Raw genomic sequence first — 25,705 nt, 5'->3', positions numbered from 1 at the left:
ATTTTTATTTAGTGATAAGAAGAAAAAAATATTTAGAAAATTTACTTGTGGCTCAAGGAATATTAGAAAACCTCATATTAAAAATAGATAAAATCCTATCCTTCATATATAGAGATTAAAACTGTTTTTAAAAAATCACCTCACAGTCCATAGTTATATGCGTATAAGAAAGAAAAATAGAGACTAAGATTTAACTAACAATTTAAATGGCTAAAAGTGATAGATACTTTTATTATTAATCAGGAACATATGAATTAAATGGAGTTCAAGGAAAATTAACAACATGGTCTTTACACCACTGCCCAAGTAAAGTTTAGTAACATTATATATAATCCCTCTAGAACTTACTGTCCTTTGGCAAAACTGTAATACTAATGCCAGGATCACTAAGTTTGATGAAAGGAGGATTTCCTGTCTTCCTGTCTTCTTCTCTGATAAGCAGAATATTTTTGGCGCACACATTCCCATGAATAAGGGTGTTTTCTTCCTATTAGAGTTAAACGCACATATATTCAAATATCAATCCACAAATATTTGAGCATTTAGTAGTTCAAGCCCCCAAAACAGATTTAAAGAAGAAAAATATATAAGATAGTATAATAAATATTAATTTGGAGGCATGCATTGAGAAAAAAGGAAATTTATGACTCCTAACTATGCTTCCTGTTTTACACTTTAAATAACACAATAATCTATGCTTGTGATGAAACGAATAAATTAAAACTACCCAATGCCACTTAACGTGAGTTCTAAGGCTGAGATGGTTTGTGTTTCTGGATGGGAGCTGACATTAAGAAACACTACTTCAGTTCTGCAGCAGAACATAGGTGCACCCTGAGGGGTCTGATCACTGCCAGGCCCTCTGGTACTCGTCTCTGTCAACGCTGCTTTCTCATGGACCATAATGTACAATGGCCCCAAAATAGAGAAGTACATGTTGCTGCATAATTTTTGGTTGAATTTTCTAAATCCAAAAGACACAAAATACAGACTGTCTATTAGTAGTTCTAAGATATTGATGGGATGACAAAACTTTTTTTCAAAAGTGATTTTACATACATAAACATATGCCTAAAGTAATCTCTTTTATCACCTAACACAGACTGTTTTACATGAATTGGCATCCAATTACAGATTTATTTTTTGTTTCCAGGTAAAGATAATTTGTATATTGTTTTATAAAATAAAACAGTGTCTTTTTGATAAAATGGATATACTACTTACTAGAAAATGCATGGCCCATGCCAACTGTTTTGCAACTTCAAGTTTCCATAATATATTTATACAATTTTTATTCTTTTTCAGGTATGTATCGAGTGATCCAAATTTTACAAACTCCTGAACCAGAATATCTGCATTAAAATATAAGTAATAATAAGGCTTAAGTATAAATATAATTAAATATATGTAATTTAAATCTTCATATACTTACATGTGACTATTATAGGTAAAGAAATTAAATTAGGCAAAACTCAAAACTTCAAAGAAAACTTAATGGATACACAGCATTATATTTTTGGTTTTTAGTTTACTTACAACAGCAAGAGTAGGAGTCTAAACAATTATATGTTATTTTATATATATATATCTATAACATAAATGTATAATATATAATATACCAGCACACCTTTATATATTAGTACTGAATTATGGCTGTTTTTTTAAAAAAAATGAAAATTTCTCACTTAATTTATCATCCACGTAACATTTTAGACATTCAAACCTTCCTGAAGTTCTTCTACACACAAAAATTACTAACAATGTCTGTAGTATTATAGACATAAAGGAGAATTTGAGTTCTAGCTCCATTTAATCTTTTAATTTATTCTGCAAAAAATACAAAAATGTTTTGCGCTGCTTTATCTTTAAAACTTTTTTAAAAAAAATATATAAAACATATTTTGCCAGAAAAACAAGTGTTGGCTTCCAAAAACAATCCTGGACTCCTTCGTGGTCCACAGGAGCCTCTCAGATACCTCCATGTAACAGGTTCCAAACCACTGCTTTTGAAAATACTATCAATTTTCAAAGATATGAAAAAATGTTATACAAGTGTAGATGTGGATTTAATCTGCATTACTAGTGGAAAATAGGGAATTATATAAACAATTTTCTTGAATGTAAACTTTGTGAGGCACTAAAATACAGGCATACCTCGAAGATATTACCAGTTTGGTTTTAGACTACCATAATAAAGCAAGTCATTAATTTCTTGGTATCCCAATACATATAAAACTTGTATTTACACTATAATGGAGTCTATTTAGTGTGCAACAGCATTATATCTTTAAAAAAAAAAAAAGAATATACTTTAAAAAAATACTTTATTGCCAAAAAAGGTGCTAATGATAATCTGAGCCTTCAGAAAGTTGTAATCTTTTTGCTTGCGGAGGATCTTGCCTTTTGATGTTAATGGCTGCTGACTGATCATGGTGGTGGCTGCAGCAGTTTCTTAAAATAAGACAACAATGATATTCACTGCAGACTCTTCCTTTCATGAAAGACTTCTCTGTAGCATGCAATGCTGTTTCATAGCATTCTACCCACAGTAGAACTTTACAGGGTCAGTCCTCTCAAACTCTGCCACTGCTTTATCAACCAAGTTTATGTAATATTCTAAGCCTTTTGTTGTCATTTCACCATGTTCACAGCATCATCACTAGGAGTAGATTCCATCTTAAGAAACCACTTTCTTTGCTTATCCATAAGAAGCAACGCCTCATTCTTTCAGGGTTTAATCATGAGTTTGTAGCAATTGAGTCACATCTTCAAACTCCACTTCTTAGTTCTCTTACTGTTTCCACCACCTCTGCAGTGATTTCCTTCATTAAAGTACCATATCCCTCAAAGTCATCCAGGAGGGTTAGAATGAACTTTTCCAAATTCCTATTAATGTTACCATTTTGATTTCTTTCCATGAACCATGAATGCTATTCCTGGCATCTAGAATGGTGAATCCTTTCCATAAGTTTTTCTACTTACTTTACCCAGATCCACCAGAGGAATCACTATGTATGGCAGCTTAGCCTTACAAAATGTATTTCTTAGATAATAAGACTTGAAATTCCTCCATGATCCATGGGCTGCAGAACGGATGTTGTGTCACCAGGCAAGAAAATAATATGAACATCCTTGTACATCTCCATCAGAGTGCTTGGGTGACCAGGTGCATTGTCAATGAGCAGTAATACTTTGAAAGCAATCTTTTTTTCTGAGCAGATCTCAACAATGGGCTTAAAATAGTCAGTAAACCATGCTATAAACAGACGTGCTGTCATCCAGGCTTTATTGTTCCATTTATAGAGCACAGGCAGAGTAGACTTAGCATAATTTGTAGAGCCCTGGGATTTTTGGAATGGTAAATGAGCACTGGTTTGAATTTCAAGTCACCAGTGGCATTAGCCCTTAGCAAGAGGGTCAGCCTGTCCTTTGAAGCTTTGAAGGCAAGCACTGACTTCTCCTCTCTAGCTGTGGAAGTCCTAGATGGCATATTCTTCCAACAGAAGGCTGTTTTGTTTACATTTGAAAATCTGTTTGTTAGTGTCACCATCTTCATCAATGGTCCTTGCTAGATCTTCTGGATAACTTTCTGTAGCTTCCACATCAGCATTTTCTGCTTCACCTTGCACTTATGCTGTGGACATGGCTTCTTTTCTTAAACCTCATGAACCAACCTCTTGTAGCTTCCAGCTTTTCTTCTGCAGCTTCCTCACCTCTCTCAGCCTTCATAGAACTGAAGATCAGTAAGGTCTTGCTCTAGATTGGGCTTTGGCTTAAGGGAATGTTGTGGCTGGTTTGATCTTCTATCTAGAACTTTCTCTGTATCATCAATAAGGCTGTTCACTTTCTTGTAATTTATGTGCTTACAGGAGTAGCACTTTCAGTTTCCTTCAAGGACTTTTCCTTTGGATTCGTAACTTGCCTTTTTAGTGCAAGAGGCCTAGCTTTCAGCCTGTCTTGGCTTTCAGTATGCCTTCCTCACTAAGCCATCTTCATCAGTGGTCTTTGCTACATCTTCTGGATAACTTGCTGCAGCTTCCACATCAACATTTGCTGCTTCATTTCTAGCTTTCGATTTAAAGTGAGAGATGGGTGAATATTCCTTTCACTTGAACATTTAAAGACCATTATGGGATTATTAAATGGCCTAATTTCAATATTGTTGTCTTAGGGAATAGGGAGGCCCCAGGAGAGAGAGAGAGACAGAGGAATGGCTCATTGATGGAGCAGTCAGAGCACTCACCGCATTTATCTATGAAGTTTGCCTTCTTATATTCTCTCTGTTTGAGGCACCCCAGAATAATTACAATACTAGCATTAAAGATTACTGATCACAGATCACCATATGGTTTTTTTTTAAGTTTGAAATGTTGCCAGAATTACCAAAATGTGACACAGAGACATGAAATGAGCACATGCTGTTGGAAAACTGTTGCCGACAGAGTTGCTAGACACTGGGTTGCCATAAACCTTCAATATGTAAAAAATACAATATCTAAGAAGCACAATAAAGCAAGGTGCAATAAAATGAGGCATGCCTGTATACCATTAAAGCTTGGGGTATGATTTATACTTTTAGTAGTTTCTATGAACAACCTAAATTTAACCAAAAAATATATCTAGTATCATATCAACACAATATTTTCAGTCAGTTCCATTAAAAATTAAGTGTATCATTTATATGCTTTGTCTTCATAATTCCAGAGAAGTTTGTAATGAAAAGGCCAGTTATTCCAATGTTATGTTGAACCTGCCATAATCTCTTTTGCTATCATGAACACAAAATGTTATAGACATTTGTTTCCTATAATACTCTATTGTTTGGGCATTGTAACCTTCTACTTTTAACTTTATTCATTGGTTTCCTTTTTCACAAGATATAACTGAACAGTCCTACAGTGTTTTCAGTTTCAAAAATATTTAATTCCTGTTAAATTATGGGTTACACTGACACCTAGCTGTGATCCTGAAACTGAATTTTCTATATAAACAAAAATAGATGATCTGAGAAAGGCATTAGAAAGCCTGTAGTTTTACTTACTCTCCTCTCCACAGACACATACTCCATAATTTAAAACCAAATGCTTGTGAGAAAGCTTGCTCATCATGCTTGCTGCTTCAAAGAAAGACTAAGGAAAAGAAAAACAAAAAGTACAAAGAATTGTTGTTTGACTGTTGTCCATAAGTACTCAGTTCAGAAAATTCTCTCTGCCATAATAAAGATGCACTTTCTCCTACTCTCAGCATGACTATAGATAAGGATACAATGTGCTTTGGTCCCTTTATATGGACCTGCAACTACCATCAACGTTCTGAGGAAACCCCTGTGTAAGTCTGGAATATGGAGATCAAAGTGAGAGACAGCAAGAGTGGTACAGGAATCATGAATGATGCCAGTCAAACAGGCTTGATGCTTAACACCTGAAATAGAGGACAGATGTACAACCAGAGGTAGACATCAGAGATAGATATAGGGAACTGAGTTAGATGGATGTAGCCTTTAAATAATACTTCCTAAAGAATTAAAAATGTGCAGATAAAATATCATGACATCTGTGTCAGGACACTAGCGTAGTTTTAACATCACTCCAATTCCACTAGACATTGACTAGAACCACTGGGTATGACTGTTTAGTGAATCACGATCACCAATACTGTGGTGTGCTGGATTAGAACAACTCTTTGGCTTTAACTTTTCACATCATCTTCCACTAACACCCTTTAAGATATTGTAAGTATCATATCTTGCTGTGTTCGGAGCTCTGGCAACTGGCCACAGGGTCTGCCAGCTAGCATCTCTGGATGATGCCCAGAGGCATCCAGATTTCACTAAGTATGTTCCTTAGTACAGTGCCTTTGAAACTTTTTTTTTTTTTAAATAAATGAAATTGTAGAAGAACCTCTGTGTAACCCATAAAGCTCTGGGGAGCCAAGTTTGAAAATCATGGCCACAGTATATGCAGAAATGTAATAACACTCCTAACATGCTAAACATAATTAGTTTGGAATTTTTTGTAATCCTGTAATTTTCAAACCCTGTAATTCTATAGCCCCACAAGAATATATCCTCAGAGAAGTCCTTGATACATTTAAAACTTACAATTTTGAAAAGCTGCACACATGAGTATGTTGTATGAATATGAGAGTACATCTTTAAACAGCATAAACCACATGAACTAAAGAACATACACACCTCTGAATAGTTTCTATGTGCTTTATCCAGAACTTTTAAAAGAACTTCTGTTTCATGAAGTTGACCATAGTCTCCTACTTCTCTTCGTATGCCTTTAAAAATCTTTGTAAAAGTGCCTTGACCAAGGCTTTCATTCTTCAAGAGAAAAAGGTAAAAGTAAAGAATAAGTAAAGATGGAGAACAAAGTAGGAACAAGAAAATACGTTCAATGAGGAAGAATTTTTTTTAATCCATAAGCAAGTATTTTCCTTAGAGTCTAAATCCAGATTTGAGACTCCAAATTAATTCTTTTATTCTGCTTCCTTAAATAGTAATGAGAGACAGAAAACAAGGATTAATGAATTAAGTGTATTTTGGCTCTACTTGGTTTTGAAATCTCCTGAATGGGCTATAATTATCACTTTTTAAAAATAGAGTCAGTGTTTACCTACATTTGCTTACATGAGAATCATTTTGTTTGTCTTTCCTACTAGTACAATAGAGAATGTGGTCTGCAGAGGCAGAATATCTGACTTTTTCTTATTACCACTTTTATGACCTTGTACAGGCTATTTAATCTCTGTGCTGCAGCTGTCTTGGTTTCTTCATCTGAAAAATGAGAAAAGCAACTATTTTCCCATAGGATTGTTATAAACAATAAGTGAATAAATACAAAAAGCCCTTAGTACAGTCCATGACACACAGTAAATGTGCATTAAGTATTAGCTATTACTACTAATACTAGTATTTCTTGCATATCTTTACAAAGTAATTGTTGAAAGCCTGCACTCTGAAGTAACGCTGCTTGTGTTCAAATCCAAGGTCTACTATTTATTAGTTTTGTAATGTTAGTCAAGTTACCTGGCCACTCTGTTTCCTGTTATTCACAGGAGGACTTGTCTCCTTAAAGAGCTCAGATATCAGTTGTTCTTTCTCATTCTGCCTAACGCCCCTTAATCCCTCTTTCATATAACCCATTTCTTTCTCCCTAACCCCTACATTCTTAATAATTTCTTCAGATCTGTCTTGCAGTTCACATCTCTCTTCAGCTATAAGTAATTTCCTTTTCATCCTGTATATTCTGTTTTAATGTCAGTGATGATATTTATCATTTCTCTGTTTTCCTGAAATCTTTTTTGTTTGTTAAAACAATGTCTTATTTCTCCATGGTTTCAATTCCTTTTCTATCTTTAAACATGTATATGTATTTTATAGTCTGTATCTGAAAATTCTGTGATAGGAAGTTCCTGGAGTTCTAATTTTGATGTTTGTTGGTCTACTGACTCTTACTTAATCCTGCATTATTTCCTTGTATGTTTCTAAATTTTCTATTAAAAGCTCATGTTTGGAATGGTTTTATCTGTGGGAATCATGGGTTGCCTAGGTTAAGAGTATGTGGTTCCAAAAAGATTTTTTTGTTTCTTCTAAGCACCACACAATATTAGGAGAGGACCACTTTTAATTTAGAGTTTCTCAGTCTATGTAGGTAGTATAAGGAAACCCAAATTCAAAAGCTTGTGATGACAAATTCTTAGGAGAGACTGCTTTTCCTCACTAGAAACCCAATTAAAAATGACAAAATTCCTTTTCTTCTCTGCTTGCCAGTGGGTGAATTTTTCACATTCTATATATTGTGTTACTGAGGATGTATTTACTTAAGGGTCCTAGTTTTATTCAGGGATAGTCTCACTTTTAACTCCTTGCCTTGTGCAGGTCTGAGACCTGGCCCTTTTAAATTGCTTTTAAGTCTTAACCTCCTTGATAAATGTGGCTGATCACCAGTCTCACCACCTGGCAGCCAAATTATCAGATCTAATGTACTACAGTTGACTCTTGAACAGCATGGGTTTGGACTGCACAGGTCCATTTATGTGTGGATATTTTTTCAATAAATCCAGTGGGCCCTCTGTACTGGCAAGGCAGGTTCTGCATCTGCAAGGAAACTCAGATGGAAAATATAGTATTTCTGCACTCCAGCCTGGGTGACAGAGCAAGTCCTCCTCTAAAAAATAAATAATTTTTAAAAATAATTACTAGTTACTTTTTAAAAGAAATACAGTGTTCATAGGAAGTAAAACCCGTGTATATGGAGGGCCAACTTTTCATACCCACAGGTTCCACTTAAGTATCCTCACATTTTGGTATCCATGGGTAGTCCTGGAACCAATCCCTCATGGACACTGAGAGATGGCTGGATTTTTGTCTCAGTTTCTTCTTTATTTTTAACCCCTTGAATTTCCCTTATTTTCTTGAGAACTTGAGAGTAACAATATAGGTCTTTGTATATTTTTAATTTTTGTGAAGAATCATTTTTAAATTTCCAAAAAGAAAATTAAGATTCCATTCTTAGGATAATTAAGATAATTAATTTTGCTAACATCTAACACAAGGTTGGTATATCTTTCAAAGGAAAAATACTTAAATCACAACTAAATTTGTATATGTTATAACAAAATAATTCCAAATGACACATGAATGTAAATCAAGAAAACATGTTGTTTTAAAAGGACAAAAAAGACAGTAATCAGTATCTAATGACTTACAAATATCAAATCTTCATTTCTGATTTTGTGAAACACCATTTGGTTCATATGAGTAGGCCTCTGTAATGTTGGTGAGGTTGGTACATCAGAAACACCATTCGTTCTGAAGACTAGAAGGTTTGATTTATCTGAAAAAATAAAATACATATATATCACGTCAAAATACACTGAAAATATGAATTGCGCCAAGGAGTAAAATGAAATGTGTTCTATATATAAGAAATGCTTAATAACTCCTCATTGTTCTTTTTTATAATAGAAAATTATTTTAGGGGTTAACTCATTGAACTTTGATGTATTATTCTTAGTTACTTCATATATTCAAAATTATAATCACTTTCTTAACTAATGTAATTTGAATTTTGATGTATTCCTGCCAGTTATTTCATTAATTCAAAATTATAGTAACTTCCTTAACTCATACAATTTTTCAGAAATTTTAATAATTTTTAATAGTAAGGCTCATTATTTCAAGGAATTTCCAACTTTACTATCTTTATTTTTAAAATACAGCAATTAAAATCCTCAAAGTATATGAAAATTTTTACTTAAAACAACATGAGAATTTAGTAGTGAGATCTTACTAGTTCAATAAATGACATCATACCACAAAATTATTATGTTTAAAATCTCATTTTAGAATAATTGAACTTCAAGTCACTTCTAGACCACCAAAACCAAAGTAAACAATCTTATTTGATGATGCTTGTACAACAGAATAAGATAAAATTAACTTTTAGAGCTGCTTCTTTCATATATCCTTTGAAATCAATGTACTAAAGATACTTCACACCACATACACAATCCATGACCAGTAATTTAAAAATAACTAGAAAATTATCTTACCTTTTGGCTTTGGGGGACAGCACTTAGTAAACTGGAAAATTATATTGTCTGAGCGAACGGTTTCCATCTGGTAACAATTCAAAAGATCTTTAAGACTGCTGAAGTTCTTCTTTGTCCCACTGAGGTTGTACTCTTCATTCTCATTTTTTGTAATCAAACAGTGTTTATATTCAATGACATTTTCTCGCTGTATAAGTTTAATTATAAAGAAAGGGAGGGATACTCACAATGGACATCATAGTGATTATTCTGACAAAATGATATCACAAGAACAAGCAACAGAATAAACATTTGAACCAAGAATCCAATGTAGTGCCAGTATAGTAATAGAAGTACTTAGTTCCTCAAAAGGGCAATTTACAATTTCTCAGCCTATAAAAGTGGTTTAAAAGTTGATTTTATGAAAACGTATGGAAGAAGGCAATGATAATTAATAGCAATAGTAATACCATCCTTAATAGCTTCCCATCATTTGTAAGATAAAACCTAAAACAAATGTAGCATATAGAGCCTTCCATGAGCTGGTTTCTGCCTCCATCTCCAATCTCAGCTCCTGCCACTGCCAACATACAACCTATGTTCCAGCCATATTAAATGACTTAAATCATTTCAAGCAAATGCCATGCTGCTTCATGCCTTGATAACTCTTCATGCTATCTCTCTACCTAAGAATGTATACCCACTTCTTCTGAGCAGTGAACCTTTCTTTATTCATTCATCAAAACTCAGTTCAAGTACCACTTTTTCTAAGAGGTCCTCTCTCATGCTCACCTCATTGCACAAGCAAAGGTGAACATTCAGACATTCCACTGCACCACCATTGTATTTGTATAATTATCTTTAATATGACATTTTTAATATTTTGCAGTTTTTAAATATTTGTCTTATGCACTATATTATGAACTTGTTCATCTGTTTTTTTAAGGTGCATTTTATAAACATATTCATTCTACTCAGAAACATTTATATAAAATCTACCAATACCTCAAGGTCAATCAAGTTCTTCCTATGCCAAATGACCTTTCTTGTTTTTGTTTTTTTTTCTGAGACAGTGTCTCACTCTGTTGCCAGGCTGGAATGCAATGGGACAATTTTGGCTCACTGCAACCTCTGCCTCCCGGGTTCAAGCGATTCTCCTGCCTCAGCCTCCCGAGTAGCTGGGACTACAGGTGTGCACCACCATGCCCAGCTAATTTTTATAATTTTAGTAGAGACAGGGTTTCACCATTTCACCACGTTGGCCAGGATGGTCTCGATCTCTTGACCTCGTGATCCACCCGCCTTGGCCTCCCAAAGTGCTGGGATTACAGGCGTGAGCCACCCACACCCAGCCAACCTTTCTTAATAATTGTAAACCTGTCTGTTACTGTCTATATTTGCCTATGCTAGATAATTACATGTTCGATTTAGAATTTTTTGTATACTTGAAAATTTTTGTTTGTCCAGTAGATAAGTTTCTTGAAGGTAGGGCTGTAGCATAAACTCTCTAATATATAGCTCTCATATTAGGATTGGCACATACAGTGAACATAAAATATATATATATAGTTTTTGAATTGATACTTGAATATAATGTACTATTATCTGTTATAGTAAGAGGATACTTTGAAATTAGGATAGATGACCAGTTTTACACAAAGGTGAAGTGATGGTGTAACCTACTTTCTGTAATCTACCCTCTACATATGCCAAATATAAGTTGCATTTTATAAAAATTAAAATAATTGAATAACAAAATTCTTATTTTCTCTATTTTTAAAAATCAAGATAAATTTGGAAGCTTCTATAAAGGTTCTTAGGATTTATACTATGAAATTGCCTCATAAGTGATAGTAAATAATCACAGATGAGATCCAAGATGATCTGTATTAACAGTGGGGTTTTACCTTTAAAACATGCATTGTAGACCACTATTCTTAATATTAGAAAATCACCAGTTAAAAGTGCTTTAATGTATCTGTTTCTTTGTTATTGCCCTATTTTTCTCTAATTCTGTTTCCTGTAATTCTGTAACCACTGTTAATAAACAGAAAATTTGCTTCCAATTTATTTTGTTCTACATCATGTGGCAGGGATTTCCAGTTTTGCAAAAAAAAAAAAGAAACATCAAGACACTTGATGAAATACCTTTTGACACACTGGTAACACCAAAACATCAGAAAATAAAATAAATGCAAAATAAAAAGATAGACATAAATTATTTTATATTTTTATATAAACCCTGGGAATTATATCTTATTTATTTGTACAGAATCTCTGAGGAAATTAAGCATTATACTAGTTATATCCTATATATAGCTATAATTCTGAGTATTAAAAAGGAAATATGGTAAATAATATGCAGAGGAAATTAAATGAACTAAAGTGTTACTATTAATAAGTGTGACATACTAACCTCGACAGCAAAAGTCAGAAAATATTTATTAAAGTCCTTAGGACTGCATCGAAGTACATACAGTCCAGTCTGATTACCTGCTTTCTTCAGTTTACTAATGGCAAAATCCATCCTAAAGGTAAAGAAAAAGCAATTTGAATGATAATATAGCAAGCACCATAACATTATGACCAAGTGCCATCTAAAAAAATCAAAAGTCAAATCTAAAACTGTCAGAACTGTCTCCTCTACTTTATATGTTTAGCAATAATCCTTCAAAGGAAAAAATCAAAGTACCAAGCTATTTTGCATAAGTTCAAACCATTTCAAGGGACAATTATATAGCTTTAAAAACCAATAAAAGGTATTATAAGACAAAATCACAACAAACAATTTGTTCATTTGATTTTTCTGCCTGCTGATTACAAAGTTAATATTTTTAAAATCATATTCTCTGAAAACTTCATGTAACCATAAAGATAATATGTCAGAAAATATTTATATCTCTTCTACAATAGCAGTTACTGACATAGAAATCTGAATGCATGATTTTATTATTTGGTATGATAACAAAGTCTAAGAGAAGAACCATGGCAACTGACAAAGACAACTGATTTTTAAAATTTTCTGTTTTCTGAAGCTGCACACCTTGAAAGAAAAGCAAAATCTAATCTATACAAAAGCAAGAATCATTCTGTTTCACTTATCACCATATTTCTAATATATAAACCAATGCTTGCACATAGTAGTTACTCAGTAAATATAAATAAAAGAATGTTTGAATGAATTTATGGATACATGAATAAAGGCAAGGAGTTTTAAAAATATTTAACATGTAAATTACAGACGAAGTTCAAGTAGTACAACTTTTTCATAGCAACCATATTCACTACTAAAAAAATATTAAGCATAGACTAAATCAAGTCTTTATATTACCCAAGATGTATTTTCTCAAATACTTAGGGGTAGGTTAAATGCAAAGAACATAGTATGCTCACGATCCCAGATTTTCCCTTTGCTCAAGTTATTCAAATCTGTTGTCAATATACCACATCTCACCTAAGAGATCATTAGGACGTAAGCTAAATAGATGTTATGCATGTTATGCATGATAGCTGGCTTTACCCAGTATTAAAATAAGGATCTACAACCATGTGAGCCAATATGATAGTTACTAGCCACATGTAGTTATTTAAATGTAAAGAAATTAAAATTCAGTTCCTCAGTTGCACTAGCCACATCTCAAATGCTAAACAGCCACATGTAGCTAGTGGCTACTATGTTACACAGCACAGATACAGACTATTTTCATCACTGCAGAAAGTTCTACATAGCACTAGTCTAGAAATGTGGACATCATATACATCTTGTGTTTGAACCTTTCAGTAGGAGATGGACTATCCAAAAATAAAGCATTTTCAAATTTTGCACTGTGGCTTCCTTACAGTATTTTAAAATTAATAACACATAAATTGGAGGTCTTTTTTACTAACATTCAGGAGCGAATCACACATAGGCATGATTAACAAATGTTAAATTTGTACAGGTTATAAATATTATAGATTGGGATACAGATGGTAAATTATATGCTAAATAATTCTAATTATTATGTAATCTGATTGCAAATAGCCTTTTGTTTAAAAAAACTTGTCAAATTAATGTTTTTTCCTAAACATACATGTATCACTGTGTTAAATCTTCTTTGTAAATATATCATTTACTTTTCTAAAAATTTACTTTTAAGTCTGTATTACTCACGAAATTGGGCCATGACAGTTGCTTTGTATATTTTCAAGCACTGTTGGAGGTGCTACTTCTTTACAGAGGTAATGATGTGCATCTGCAGTTAATCTATAATATCCATCAATTAATGACACGAAAGACAAAGCTTCCCTTAATGAGCTAAGTTCAATTTCCTAAGCGGAGAAAAGAAAAAGAAACGGCACATTTTAGAAAGTCAACTCCATGTTAAATATTGAAAAATTTTTTCATTCCACGTTTTTAGAGTAATTCACCTAAATACATTTTCTTCTAAATTGCTCACATGTCTTTTATGGCTCAGTACTCAATATGAATTACAAATTCTTATGTCTGATATTTAAGATCCTCCTAAATACAGATTATCATACCTTACCAGTTATAGTTCATTCTATATCCATCGTTTTACTTTATTTTCCAATGTCCTTCTTAGACTAATATACCAGTTATCTCAGCTAGAAATCTATTTAATACAATATAAAAGTTGACATTAGAAATCATGAGCATTTCTTTTTTTTTCTTTTTCTTTTTTTTTTTTTTTTTTTTTATACTTTAAGTTCTAGGGTACATGTGCACAACGTGCAGGTTTGTTACATATGTACACGTGCCATGTTGGTGTGCTGCACCCATTAACTCGTCATTTACATTAGGTATATCTCCTAATGCTATCCCTCCCCCACCACACACAATAGGACCCGGTGTGTGATGATTCCCTTCCTGTGTCCAAGTGTTCAATTCCCACCGATGTTCAATTGCTCATTGTTCAATTCCCACCAATGAGTGAGAACATGCGGTATTTTTGAGGGTCTTGCTCCATCGCCCAGGCTGAAGTGCACTGGCACAATCTTGGCTTACTGCAACCTCTACCTCCCAGGCTCAAGCGATCCTCCCACCTAACCCTCATGAGTAGCTGGGATTACAGGCGTGTGCCACCATGCCCAGCTAATTTTTGTATTTCTAGTAAACACAAGTTCTCGCCATGTTGGCCAGGCTGGTCTCCCAACTCCTGACCTCAAGTGATCCACCCACCTCGGTCTCCCAAAGTGTTGGGATTACAGGCGTGAGCCACAGACTACATACCAATTATGTACTACTAAAGTTAAAGTATTCATGCTACAAACTAAAATGTTAGGAAATGTAGCTATGCTATGATTTTTTTTGTCCCCCCGCCCCCCGCCTCCCCATCAGAGTCTTGCTCCGTCGCCCAGGCTGGCGTGCAATGGCGCGATCTCGGCTCACTGCAACTTCTGCCTCCAGGGTTCAAGCAATTCTCCTGTCTCAGCCCCCCAAGATGCTGGGATTACAGGCACACGCCAAGACGCCCAGCTAATTTTTGTATTTTTAGCAGAGACAGAGTTCCAACATTTTTGTCCAGGCTAGTCTCAAACTCCTGACCTCATGATCCACCCGCCTTGGCCTCCCAAAGTGCTGGGATTACAGGCGTGAGTCACCATGCCCGGCCTGATTGTATCTTAATACATATGTGAATATATAATCAGCCTAAAATGCAGCATGTTACTTAAATGCGAAAATATATGTACATATATAAAAATATTTATATTTTTACATGCAAAAAGTCAGTTATATAAAGAAAAAAGCCCCATTTGTAACAAAAAGGATGCAATATCAATAATTAACAAAAACTTCAAAACACTCTTATACAACTTTTTATTTAAATATACAGAAGATTAACCATGTTCTTGGTAGGAAAATCCAATATGAGAAAAATGTAAAATTCCTCTCTAAATTAATTTTCTAATTTGTCTCAATCACATTAAAAATACCAACAGATACCAGAAGCTGTACCTAGAAAAACAGGGCAAACATGAGATTCAGAAAATCAGATCCAATATAAGAGAGATGAAAACACAGTTACCAGGATGAGAAAGGAATGACCAAAAATTACAGCTGTACAAAATAATAGCTGTACCTAGAGAGCTTCCAGTCCACACTATAAAGTAAGACACTGTGATCGAAGAGGTACTTCTCCAGAAAAGAAGTAAAAACACTATCATATGTGACAAGTTTGATGATGTGAAATTTTGTATTGAGAAGTCCACTACTTTACAGAGTTCTTGTAGAAAATGAAAATAAAGCTAGATACAAAGGAAAAATCATAAAGCAATAATTAACTCCTGGAAAAAGTTATATAAGAATGAAAATGTGATTACAGCATATTTCTTGGCCCAGCCATGAACAATATTTACATAATCATAAAAGAATACAGAATAGAGTCCTAAATCAAAAATTATAATAAAGAGAAAAGCGTATGACATGTTTGAACGATAAAAGGTATTTAGCGGCCAGGCGTGGTGCCTCACGCCTATAATCCCAGCACTTTGGGAGGCCGAGGCGGGTGGATCATGAGGTCAGGAGATCGAGACCATCCTGGCTAACATGGTGAAACCCCGTCTCTACTAAAAATACAAAAAATTAGCCGGGCATGGTGGCGGGCACCTGTAGTCCCAGCTACTCGGGAGGCTGAGGCAGAAGAATGACGTGAACCCGGGAGGTGGAGCTTGCAGTGAGCCAAGATCGCACTACAGCACTCCAGCCTGGATGACAGAGCGAGACTTCATCTCAAAAAAAAAAAAAAAGTATTATAAAAGATATTCTAAACAAAATTAAAAGACTTGGAGGTTACAAACATGTACAACAAAGGAATATACCTAACATACATTGTGGGAATAAAACCTATAAAACAATTAAAAATAAAAAAAGAAAACTAGTCAAAGGATGTGAAAAGGCAGTCCACAGAAGAATAAATATTAAAGCTGACCTATAAACACATGAGGTATTGCTCAATCTCAGGTTCTAATTAAGGAAATGAAATAAAACAGGAGAGCATTATTTACCCATTGATTTGGCAGAAAAATTAAAAGATTGATAACATCCAGTGTTGGCAAAGGGTACAAGAAAAGAGGCGTACAGATACATTGGAAACACCTTTTGAGAAGTATTTTAATAATCTATCAAAGTTGTAAATAGTCATACCCTTTGAACTAGCAGTTCACTAACTGGTATCCCTCTTATTGATATACAGGCACATTTTGTTTACTACACTTCCCTTTATTGCTCCTTGCAGATATGACTTTTTTTTTTTTTTTTTTTTTTTTTACAAATTGAAGGTTTCTGACAAACTTATGTGGAGCAAGTACAAGTCTATCAGTGCAATTTTTCCAATAGCATATGCTTACTTCCTGTCTATGTGTCACGTTTTGGTAATTTTCGCAAAATTTAAACTTTGTTATTATTATACCTGTTATGGTTATTTGTGATCAATGACCTTTGATGTAACTATTGTACAGTTGTCCCTCAGAATACAAGGGGAATTAGTTACAGGACCCCTGCATATACCAAAATCTGAACATATTCAAGTCCTGAAATCAGCCCTGCAGAACTCATATATGCAAAATGTCAGCCCTACATATATGCAAGTTTCGCATCCTGTGAATACTATATTTTCCATCAATGTTTGGCTGAAAAAATTGCATATAAGTGGACCCACACAGTTCAAACCTGTGATGTCCAAAGGTCAACTGTAATTGTTTTGGGGCACCACACACTGGGCCTATATAAGATGGTGAACTTAAGTGATAAATTTCTATATGTTCTGATTGCTCCATTGAATAGCTATTTCCCTTTCTTTTTCCCTCTCCTCAGGCCTCCCTATTCCCTCAGATACAACAATAATGAAATTAGGCCAATTAATAATCCTACAGTGACCTCTAAGTATGCAAGTGAAAGGAAGATTCACCCATTTCTCACTTTAAATCAAAAGCTAGAAATGATTAAGCTTAGTGAGGAAGGCATGCTGAAAGCCAGGACAGGCTGAAAGCTAGGCCTTTTGCACTAAAAAGGCAAGTTACGAATCCAAAGGAAAAGTCTTTGAAGGAAATTGAAAGTGCTACTCCTGTAAGCACATAAATTACAAGAAAGTGAACAGCCTTATTGATGATACAGAGAAAGTTCTAGATAGAAGATCAAACCAGCCACAACATTCCCTTAAGCCAAAGCCCAATCTAGAGCAAGACCTTACTGATCTTCAGTTCTATGAAGGCTGAGAGAGGTGAGGAAGCTGCAGAAGAAAAGCTGGAAGCTACAAGAGGTTGGTTCATGAGGTTTAAGAAAAGAAGCCATGTCCACAGCATAAGTGCAAGGTGAAGCAGAAAATGCTGATGTGGAAGCTACAGAAAGTTATCCAGAAGATCTAGCAAGGACCATTGATGAAGATGGTGACACTAACAAACAGATTTTCAAATGTAAACAAAACAGCCTTCTGTTGGAAGAATATGCCATCTAGGACTTCCACAGCTAGAGAGGAGAAGTCAGTGCTTGCCTTCAAAGCTTCAAAGGACAGGCTGACCCTCTTGCTAAGGGCTAATGCCACTGGTGACTTGAAATTCAAACCAGTGCTCATTTACCATTCCAAAAATCCCAGGGCTCTACAAATTATGCTAAGTCTACTCTGCCTGTGCTCTATAAATGGAACAATAAAGCCTGGATGACAGCACGTCTGTTTATAGCATGGTTTACTGACTATTTTAAGCCCATTGTTGAGATCTGCTCAGAAAAAAAGATTGCTTTCAAAGTATTACTGCTCATTGACAATGCACCTGGTCACCCAAGCACTCTGATGGAGATGTACAAGGATGTTCATATTATTTTCATGCCTGGTGACACAACATCCGTTCTGCAGCCCATGGATCAAGGAGGAATTTCAACTTTCAAGTCTTATTATCTAAGAAACACATTTTGTAAGGCTAAGCTGCCATACATAGTGATTCCTCTGATGGAGCTGGGTAAATAGAAAAACTTATGGAAAGGATTCACCATTCTTGATGCCAGGAAGAATACTAGTGATTCATGGAAGAAGGTCAAAGTGTTAACATTATCAGGAATTTGGAAGAAGTTGATTCCAACCCTCATGGATGACTTTGAGGGGTTCAAGACTTCAATGGAGGAAGTCACTAGGATGTGGTAGAAATAGCAAGAGAACTAGAATTAGAAGTAGAGCTGAAGATGTGACTGAATTGCTACAATCTTATGATAAAATTTGGACAGATAAGTTGCTTCTTATGCATGAGCATTAAAAGAATGGTTTCTTGAGATGGATCTAGTCCTGGTGAAGATGCCGTGCATGTTGTTGAAAAGACAGCAAAGGATTTAGAATAAAGTTTAGTAGATAAAGCAGTGGCAGGGTTTGAGAGGACTGACTCATTTTGAAAGAAATTCTACAGTGGGTGAAATGTTACCAAACAATGTCACATGCAACAGAGACATCTTTAACGAAATGGAGAGTCTATTGATGCAGTAAATGTTATCGTTATCTTAAGAAATTGCTTCAACCAACCCAACCTTAAGCAACCACCACCCTGATTGGTCAGCGCCATCAACATCAAAGTAATACCCTCACAAGCAGAAAGATTATAACTCTCTGGAGGCTCAGATTATCATTAGGATTTTTTAGCAATCAAGTGTTTTAAATTAATTTTTAAGACATAATGCAGTTGCACACGTAGTAGACTTGATTATAGTGTAAACATAACTTTTATATGACTGAGAAACCAAAAAATTTATGCAACTCACTTCATTGCAATATTTGCTTTATGGCAATGGTCCGGAACTGAACTAGCAATATCTGACATATGCCTATATACATTTTGCAAACATCCTACAAAAGACTTAGAGTCTATAGAGACTCTACAAATTGATCAGAAAGGGACAAGCCAATGAAAAATGTGCAAAAGACTGTCACAGGCACTTTGTAAGAAGGATATTCAGATGAACAATAAGTAAGTGAAAAAGTACTCAACATCATTACTCATCAGGGCAATGAAAATAAAAACTACAATGAGCTACCAGTACACATCCACCAGACACACAAGACATTTTTAGACTGACAAAATTAAGAGTTGATGGGGATATGAGACAACTGTAATTATCATGCATTATTGAAGGAAGAGTGAACTGACAAGTACAAAAAATTGTTTGGCAGTATACTAAAGCTATCACTATGACTCAATAATCCCATCTCTAGGTATATATACACAAAAAAATGAGTGCGTGAGTCCACCAAAAAATATGTAAAAGAATGTTCATAGTAAATTTATCCCTAAAAGCCCCAAACTGAAAGCAACCCAAATGTCCATCAACAGAATAAATTTAAAATTTGAGATATAGTCAAACAATTCAGTACTACCCAGCAATAAAAAGGAGTGAACTGACACATGTAACATAAATGAATCTTCAAACATTATACTAAGTAAAAGAATCTAGATTTTAAAAGAAAACATACAGTATCATTCCATTTATACAACCTTTGTTAATAGATAAAACTAAGTGATGGTAGATGATAGGTACCTTAAGTTAGGGGTGGAGGTGAATAAGTGGGAAGATGCATGTGGAAACCTTCTGGAAGTAAGAGAAGTATTCTGTTCTTTGAGGTGGGTATGGCTACAAAGATGTACAAATATGTAAAAATTCATTGAGCTATCCACGTAAGATTAGTGTGCTTTACTGTGTTCATGTTATAGCTCAATAAAAAGTAAAAAGAAAAATAGGCAACAAAAGTTGAACTAGCTAAAACTACAAAACTACTGTGCATCAAAGGACACAAGCAACATAGTGAAAAGCAATCTATGGAATGGGAGAAAATATTTGCAAATCATATATTTGAAAAGGGATTAGTATCCAGAATACACAAATAATTTCCATAATTCGGCCAAAAAACCTGATTAAAAAAATGAGCAAAGGACTTGAATATCTATTTCTTCAAAGAAGATACACAAATGGCAATACATATATTAAAAGATGCTCAGTAACACTAATCATTAGGGAAATGTGAATCAAAATCGCAATGAGATACTACTTCACACCCATCAGACAGCTACTATCAGAAAACAGAAGATAACAAGTTTTTATGAGCATGTGGAGAATGTACTCCTGGTAGGAATGTAAAATGGTGCAGCTGCTGTGGAAAACAGCATGATGGTTCCCTAAAAAATTACAAGTAGAATTACCATATGATCCAGCAATTCTACTTCTAGGTATGACATGGTTTGGTTCTGCATCCCCACCCATCTCTCATCTCGAATTGTAATCCCCATGCGGCAAGGGAGGGACATGGTGGTAGGTGATTGAATCATGGGGATGGTTTCCCCCATGCTGTTCTCATGATAGTGAGGGAGTTCTCATGAGATCTGCTGATTTAAAAGTGGCACTTTCCCCTGCGCACTCTCTCTCTTCTGCTGCCATGTAAGACATGCCTTCCTTCCCCTTCACCTTCTGCCATGATTTTAAGTTTCCTGGGCCAGCTATGCAGAACTGAGTCAATTAAACTCTCTTTTTAAATAAATTATCCAGTCTCAGGTAGTATCTTTATAGCAGTATGAGAACGGACTAGTAGAAGGTATATATCCAAAGGAATTGAAAGCAAAGTCTTGAAGAGATATTTGTACACCCATGTTCACAGCGGCATTACTCACAATTGTCAAAAAGTAAAAAAGCGACCTGAATATTCACTGATGGATGAATGAATAAACAAGTGTGGTATATACATGACACAGAATACATGTATATATTAAAAATGAAGGAAATTCTGATACATGCTGTAATACAAATGAACCTTGAGTATATTATACTAAGTGAAATAAGCCTGTCACAAAAAGACAGTATTGTTTGATCCTGCTTTTATGAGGTATCTAGAGTCGTCAAATACATAGAATAAGAAAGTAGAGGGCCTGGGCACAGTGGCTCACGCCTGTAATTCCAGCACTTTGGGAGGCTGAGGTGGGCAGATCACGAGGTCAGGAGTTCAAGACCAGCCTGGCCAACATGGTGAAACCCCGTCTCTACTAAAGATAAAAAAAAATTAGACAGGCATGGTGGCATGCACCTGTAATCCCAACTACCCGGGAGGCTGAGGCAGGAGAATTGCCTGAACCCAGGAGGCGCAGGTTGCAGTGAGCCAAGATCGCAATGTTCCAGCCTGGATGACAGGGTGAGACTCCACCTCAAAAAAAATAAAGAAAGTAGAATGGTGGTTGCAAGGACTGGGAAGAGGGGGAAATGGTGAGTTTTTATTTAATGGGTATAGACTTCAATTTTGCAAGATAAAAGAGTTCTGGAAATTGGATGCACAACAATGTGAAAATACTTAACACTACTAAACTGTACACTTAAAAATAGTTAAGATGCTAAATTTTATATTATGTATATTTTACCAAAAATTATAAAAAGAAATAAATGCTAGAATGAAGAGGAAAACGATAGTAAAAACAAAATGTTACTAACACATAATACACTGGGAAAATGCAATAATAAGCAAAAATTATTTTCCTATATCCAAAAATAATTTGGTAGGAAAATACACAGAGAAAAAGTATTAATCTTAATAAACAACAGAAAAAGCATAACATATCATGAATAAAATAAAAAGAAACATGATGTGTCAATATGAATAAAATGATCAAGAATTACTGAAAAACATAAAACAATACTTGGGTATAAGGAGAAATACAATATATCCCTAAAACAGAAAATTTAATATGAGACAGAAATGTCAGCTCTTCCCAATTTGTTGCACAATTCCAAAAAAATGTCAGTGTAATATTTTTAAGGAGCTTTACAGATACTCAGCAAAGAAGTTAGTGTCACACTTAAGAGCTTAGGTTTTCAAATCATGCATTTGAGTTTAAATAGCCCTACCACTTAACCAACACCGTGCCCTTGGAAAGTTACTTAACTTCTCTGTATTGCAGACTTAAAATTAAGCCAAGTCCAAATACAGTCCCATAGAGAAGTTCTTTAGGTTACTACAGTTTGTTCACATTAAGATCAATAAACTCTCCCAGAAACATTTATTATAGATCCACATTGAGGTTGATAATTAATCATCCTTTCATGCATCCATAAAATATTTATCAAGCTTTTTCTAAACTAGGCCCTGAGTACACTGTGCAAGGTGTAGGGGTACAAACACACATAAAATATGATCCTTACCTTCAAAAGGCTCACAGTCTACTACGCAGTAGGTGTACTATCATATTTTTCTCTAAGAACAGAAAACTATGCTGAATTAAGTGAGTTGCAAATTAGTTATAATTTTGGTAATATAACCCTGGAACAGCCAGACAGGTAAGCCATATAAATACTTAAGATAAATGGACAAATAACATTAATAGGACTAGTTTAAGCCAGGAAGTGTCAAGAAGCATCTGAGTTAAAAAGAAGACAGAGCAGGTAAATGAGAAACTTAAGAGCAAAGTATAAAATAATTCATTTCTTCCATTTATATTAAAATAAATTCGATTTCTGAAGCTATTTAAAAAAGAGAAAGGGTTAATCTTTTAGAACCAACTATGTCTTATAGCTTGGGTGGGGCTGACCTGGGATTGATTTACATTTTGTTATATAAGTTCCAGACATCATTGTTTTATTTTTCTCCTTTAATTAGGCAGTATAACTGGCACATATACATCCCTATTGATAAAATATTTTAGTCAGAGGTTAGCGTTACATCAGAGAACTAGTATAATCTAGAGTAGAGATAGGGGAGAAAGTAACTGGTGCTTTGCTAATCATAAAAATGAGTAAAAAAAGTACGGTAATGTACAAGAAACTCTGTAGGAAGATGGTGTTGATAGTAATACAAAAAGCTAGATGTTATCAAAAAGTTTACTGAACTGATGTTTATGTTTAGAGTTATATTTAAAACTACAATCAAAATTCCTACCAGAAAATAATTTTGGTACTAAGATTCTAAAATACATATTTCTGAGAATTATAAAATGAAACCATTATTCAACCATAAAGCAAACTTACCAGATTTTTACCATCTTGCTTATGGATAGTTACAACTCGGCTTTCATCTGAACCCTCTTGGTTTGCTTGCTTAATACTGACATCAATAATATTAGGAAAATCGCAATATAACTGTAAATCCTATAATTTAAAAGCATGTAAAATTGAAAACGTAGAATTTATGGAGCCATTTTAAAACAAGACTTATGAAGAAGACAACATTCATTCCAAATTCTTTAAAATAAAAAAGGTATTGATAACAACAGATAAGCATTAAATATGATTTCCTCTATCAATCTAACCCTAAGACTATGCTGTATCTTGTTTGACTTAAAAATGAGAGCATTAAATGATGCCAGGAATCTAAAATGTGCTATGGCACTCTTCAATTCAATTAACATTAGTAGAAACCACTGCCAGAAGACTGGAAATGAGACTACCAAAGATGAAAAATTAAAAAATCATCCCTCTAAATCTCCAGTAACAATCTGTGAACAACATGGATACTAATAAATTTAAAACTTGCAATGCAAACCTAAAAAAAATTAATTAATTATTTAGCAGGTATATATTATCATAAAATCAATTAATATTAATCTTTTCTAGTTAACGAGTTTTATAATTATGCCTTCTGTTATCACTAATAGTGAAAGAAAGGCAAAACTCCTTTAAAATCACTATTAGAATTGAATACCTTTCTGAAACTGTAATATAGTCATTGCTAATTATTTTGTCATAAAAAATTAAATGAAAAAACCATTTAAGAATAGCAGGCAAAGAATTATATGACCTTGATAGCTTCACACTATTAAAAACTTCCACTTCTATCAAATGGGAGAAGTGCAAGACCATGTTGCAAATGATTAAAATTACTTTGTTTTTATTTCCATTCTACTTAAAATAACAAAGAACAAGAACATATCATTAAGGATTACCTGTTCTGTCAGTGTCTCACTTTCTTTATGTTTCCCTCTTGACCACTGAATTCCACCGTTTCCAGTTATTATAATGGTTGCAAAAATCTCCTCACCTGAAGGACCACTTCCAGGTTCTTTTACTTCAAATTTCTCTGTGTAGAAGGCAGACTGCAGGGTTTCCAGATTTATAAGATACTTAAGTTTCAAGTTTCTGGCAGTGGCTTTGCATTGGCTGAACTGCTGAATAAATCTGCGAAATCTGTACCTTATTCGCTTCCTTGTCAAAATATGATAGTCTTGGATCTTTGCTCGAATACATTTTGGTAAGAATGTCTTGTAGCTGCAGATAAAAAAGCACATACAGAAAAACAAAACAAAAATTAGAAGATAAATCTAAAAATTGAAAAAGAAGTTACCACCCTTTTCCATGGTTAAGTAGGCATTACAACACAGTGGCTAAGTGGAGTAAGTTGCCATAACCCCCATCCATACAGTAAAAAACTTTAAGATTTTGTTTGATGATACAAATATATCCACACACTGAAGTTATCATCAATGTTTACAAAAGAAGATGTTAATCTTCTTCCCCTAATGAAATGAATCCTCAGTCTAGTTAGTAAGAGTCTCTAAAAATTCCTGTTCTTTATTTCATATACCAGAGTTAATGGTTGATAAGATAATATTTTGGCACACATTGAACTGTGCTACAAATATTTCCTATGATGCTGTGCTCCAAAATTTACCTGAATTTTGGAAATTGTTACATTCTGTTGGAAGCTATTTTCATTATGGAAACATACTTCTGTATATTATTTTGTTAGGCCAGCTTCAACTCCTAATAATTCCTTTGTGATCAAAACAATTCCATTTAGAAATGTTCTAACTTTTCTGTACATTCATCTCTGTGCAATACTCTAAAGAAGGTTATTTCTCTGCTTCTAAGGAACATTTTATTTCTAAAGTACCAATAAATAATTTTCCATGCCTTAATATATGCTAATCTTTCTTCCAATCATCCATCTCCTATCTAGTTACCCATTCTACAAGGCTCAGCTCAAGCATCATCAAATCCAGGAAACCTTTCTGGACCTCATTCTATGGCATATTAGATGTGGAATCCACAGATACAAAGGACTTGCCAAATTAATGTCCTTCCCATCTAAAATGTAAAACCTCTTAATCCCACATTTCCCTCTAGCCACAGCCTATCTGGCCTCTTTTTGAAAGAATGTACATAGCCATTTCCATTTTCTTGCCTTCCATTTATCCCTCAACTCATTCCAATTTGGCT

The 25,705-nt window shown here is 34.4% G+C and overlaps 1 protein-coding gene across 6 annotated transcripts in view; it reads right to left on the bottom strand.

Moving 5' to 3' along the window:
- Window positions 1-25,705, bottom strand: part of JAK2 (Janus kinase 2) — a 155,847-nt gene that overhangs the window by 56,059 nt on the left and 74,083 nt on the right. For 5 of the 6 annotated variants that reach the window (XM_031654210.1, XM_031654213.1, XM_031654212.1 and 2 more), the window contains 10 exons: window positions 24,433-24,754; window positions 23,519-23,638; window positions 13,694-13,851; window positions 11,957-12,068; window positions 9,562-9,748; window positions 8,716-8,843; window positions 6,194-6,328; window positions 5,042-5,129; window positions 1,225-1,352; window positions 349-487 (listed from right to left, as the gene is read on the bottom strand). In XM_031654210.1, coding sequence (XP_031510070.1) covers window positions 349-487; window positions 1,225-1,352; window positions 5,042-5,129; window positions 6,194-6,328; window positions 8,716-8,843; window positions 9,562-9,748; window positions 11,957-12,068; window positions 13,694-13,851; window positions 23,519-23,638; window positions 24,433-24,754 — 1,517 coding nt within the window. Of the gene's footprint in view, window positions 1-348; window positions 488-1,224; window positions 1,353-5,041; window positions 5,130-6,193; window positions 6,329-8,715; window positions 8,844-9,561; window positions 9,749-11,956; window positions 12,069-13,693; window positions 13,852-23,518; window positions 23,639-24,432; window positions 24,755-25,705 lie in introns of those variants that run through there. The other variant, XM_031654214.1, reaches the window with a different exon arrangement.

Source organism: Papio anubis, chromosome 13 (genome assembly GCF_008728515.1).
Source record: "Papio anubis isolate 15944 chromosome 13, Panubis1.0, whole genome shotgun sequence".
NCBI lineage: Eukaryota > Metazoa > Chordata > Mammalia > Primates > Cercopithecidae > Papio > Papio anubis.
The sequence above is the reverse complement of the archived record's forward strand: the minus strand, read 5'-3'. Positions and strand labels throughout refer to the sequence as shown.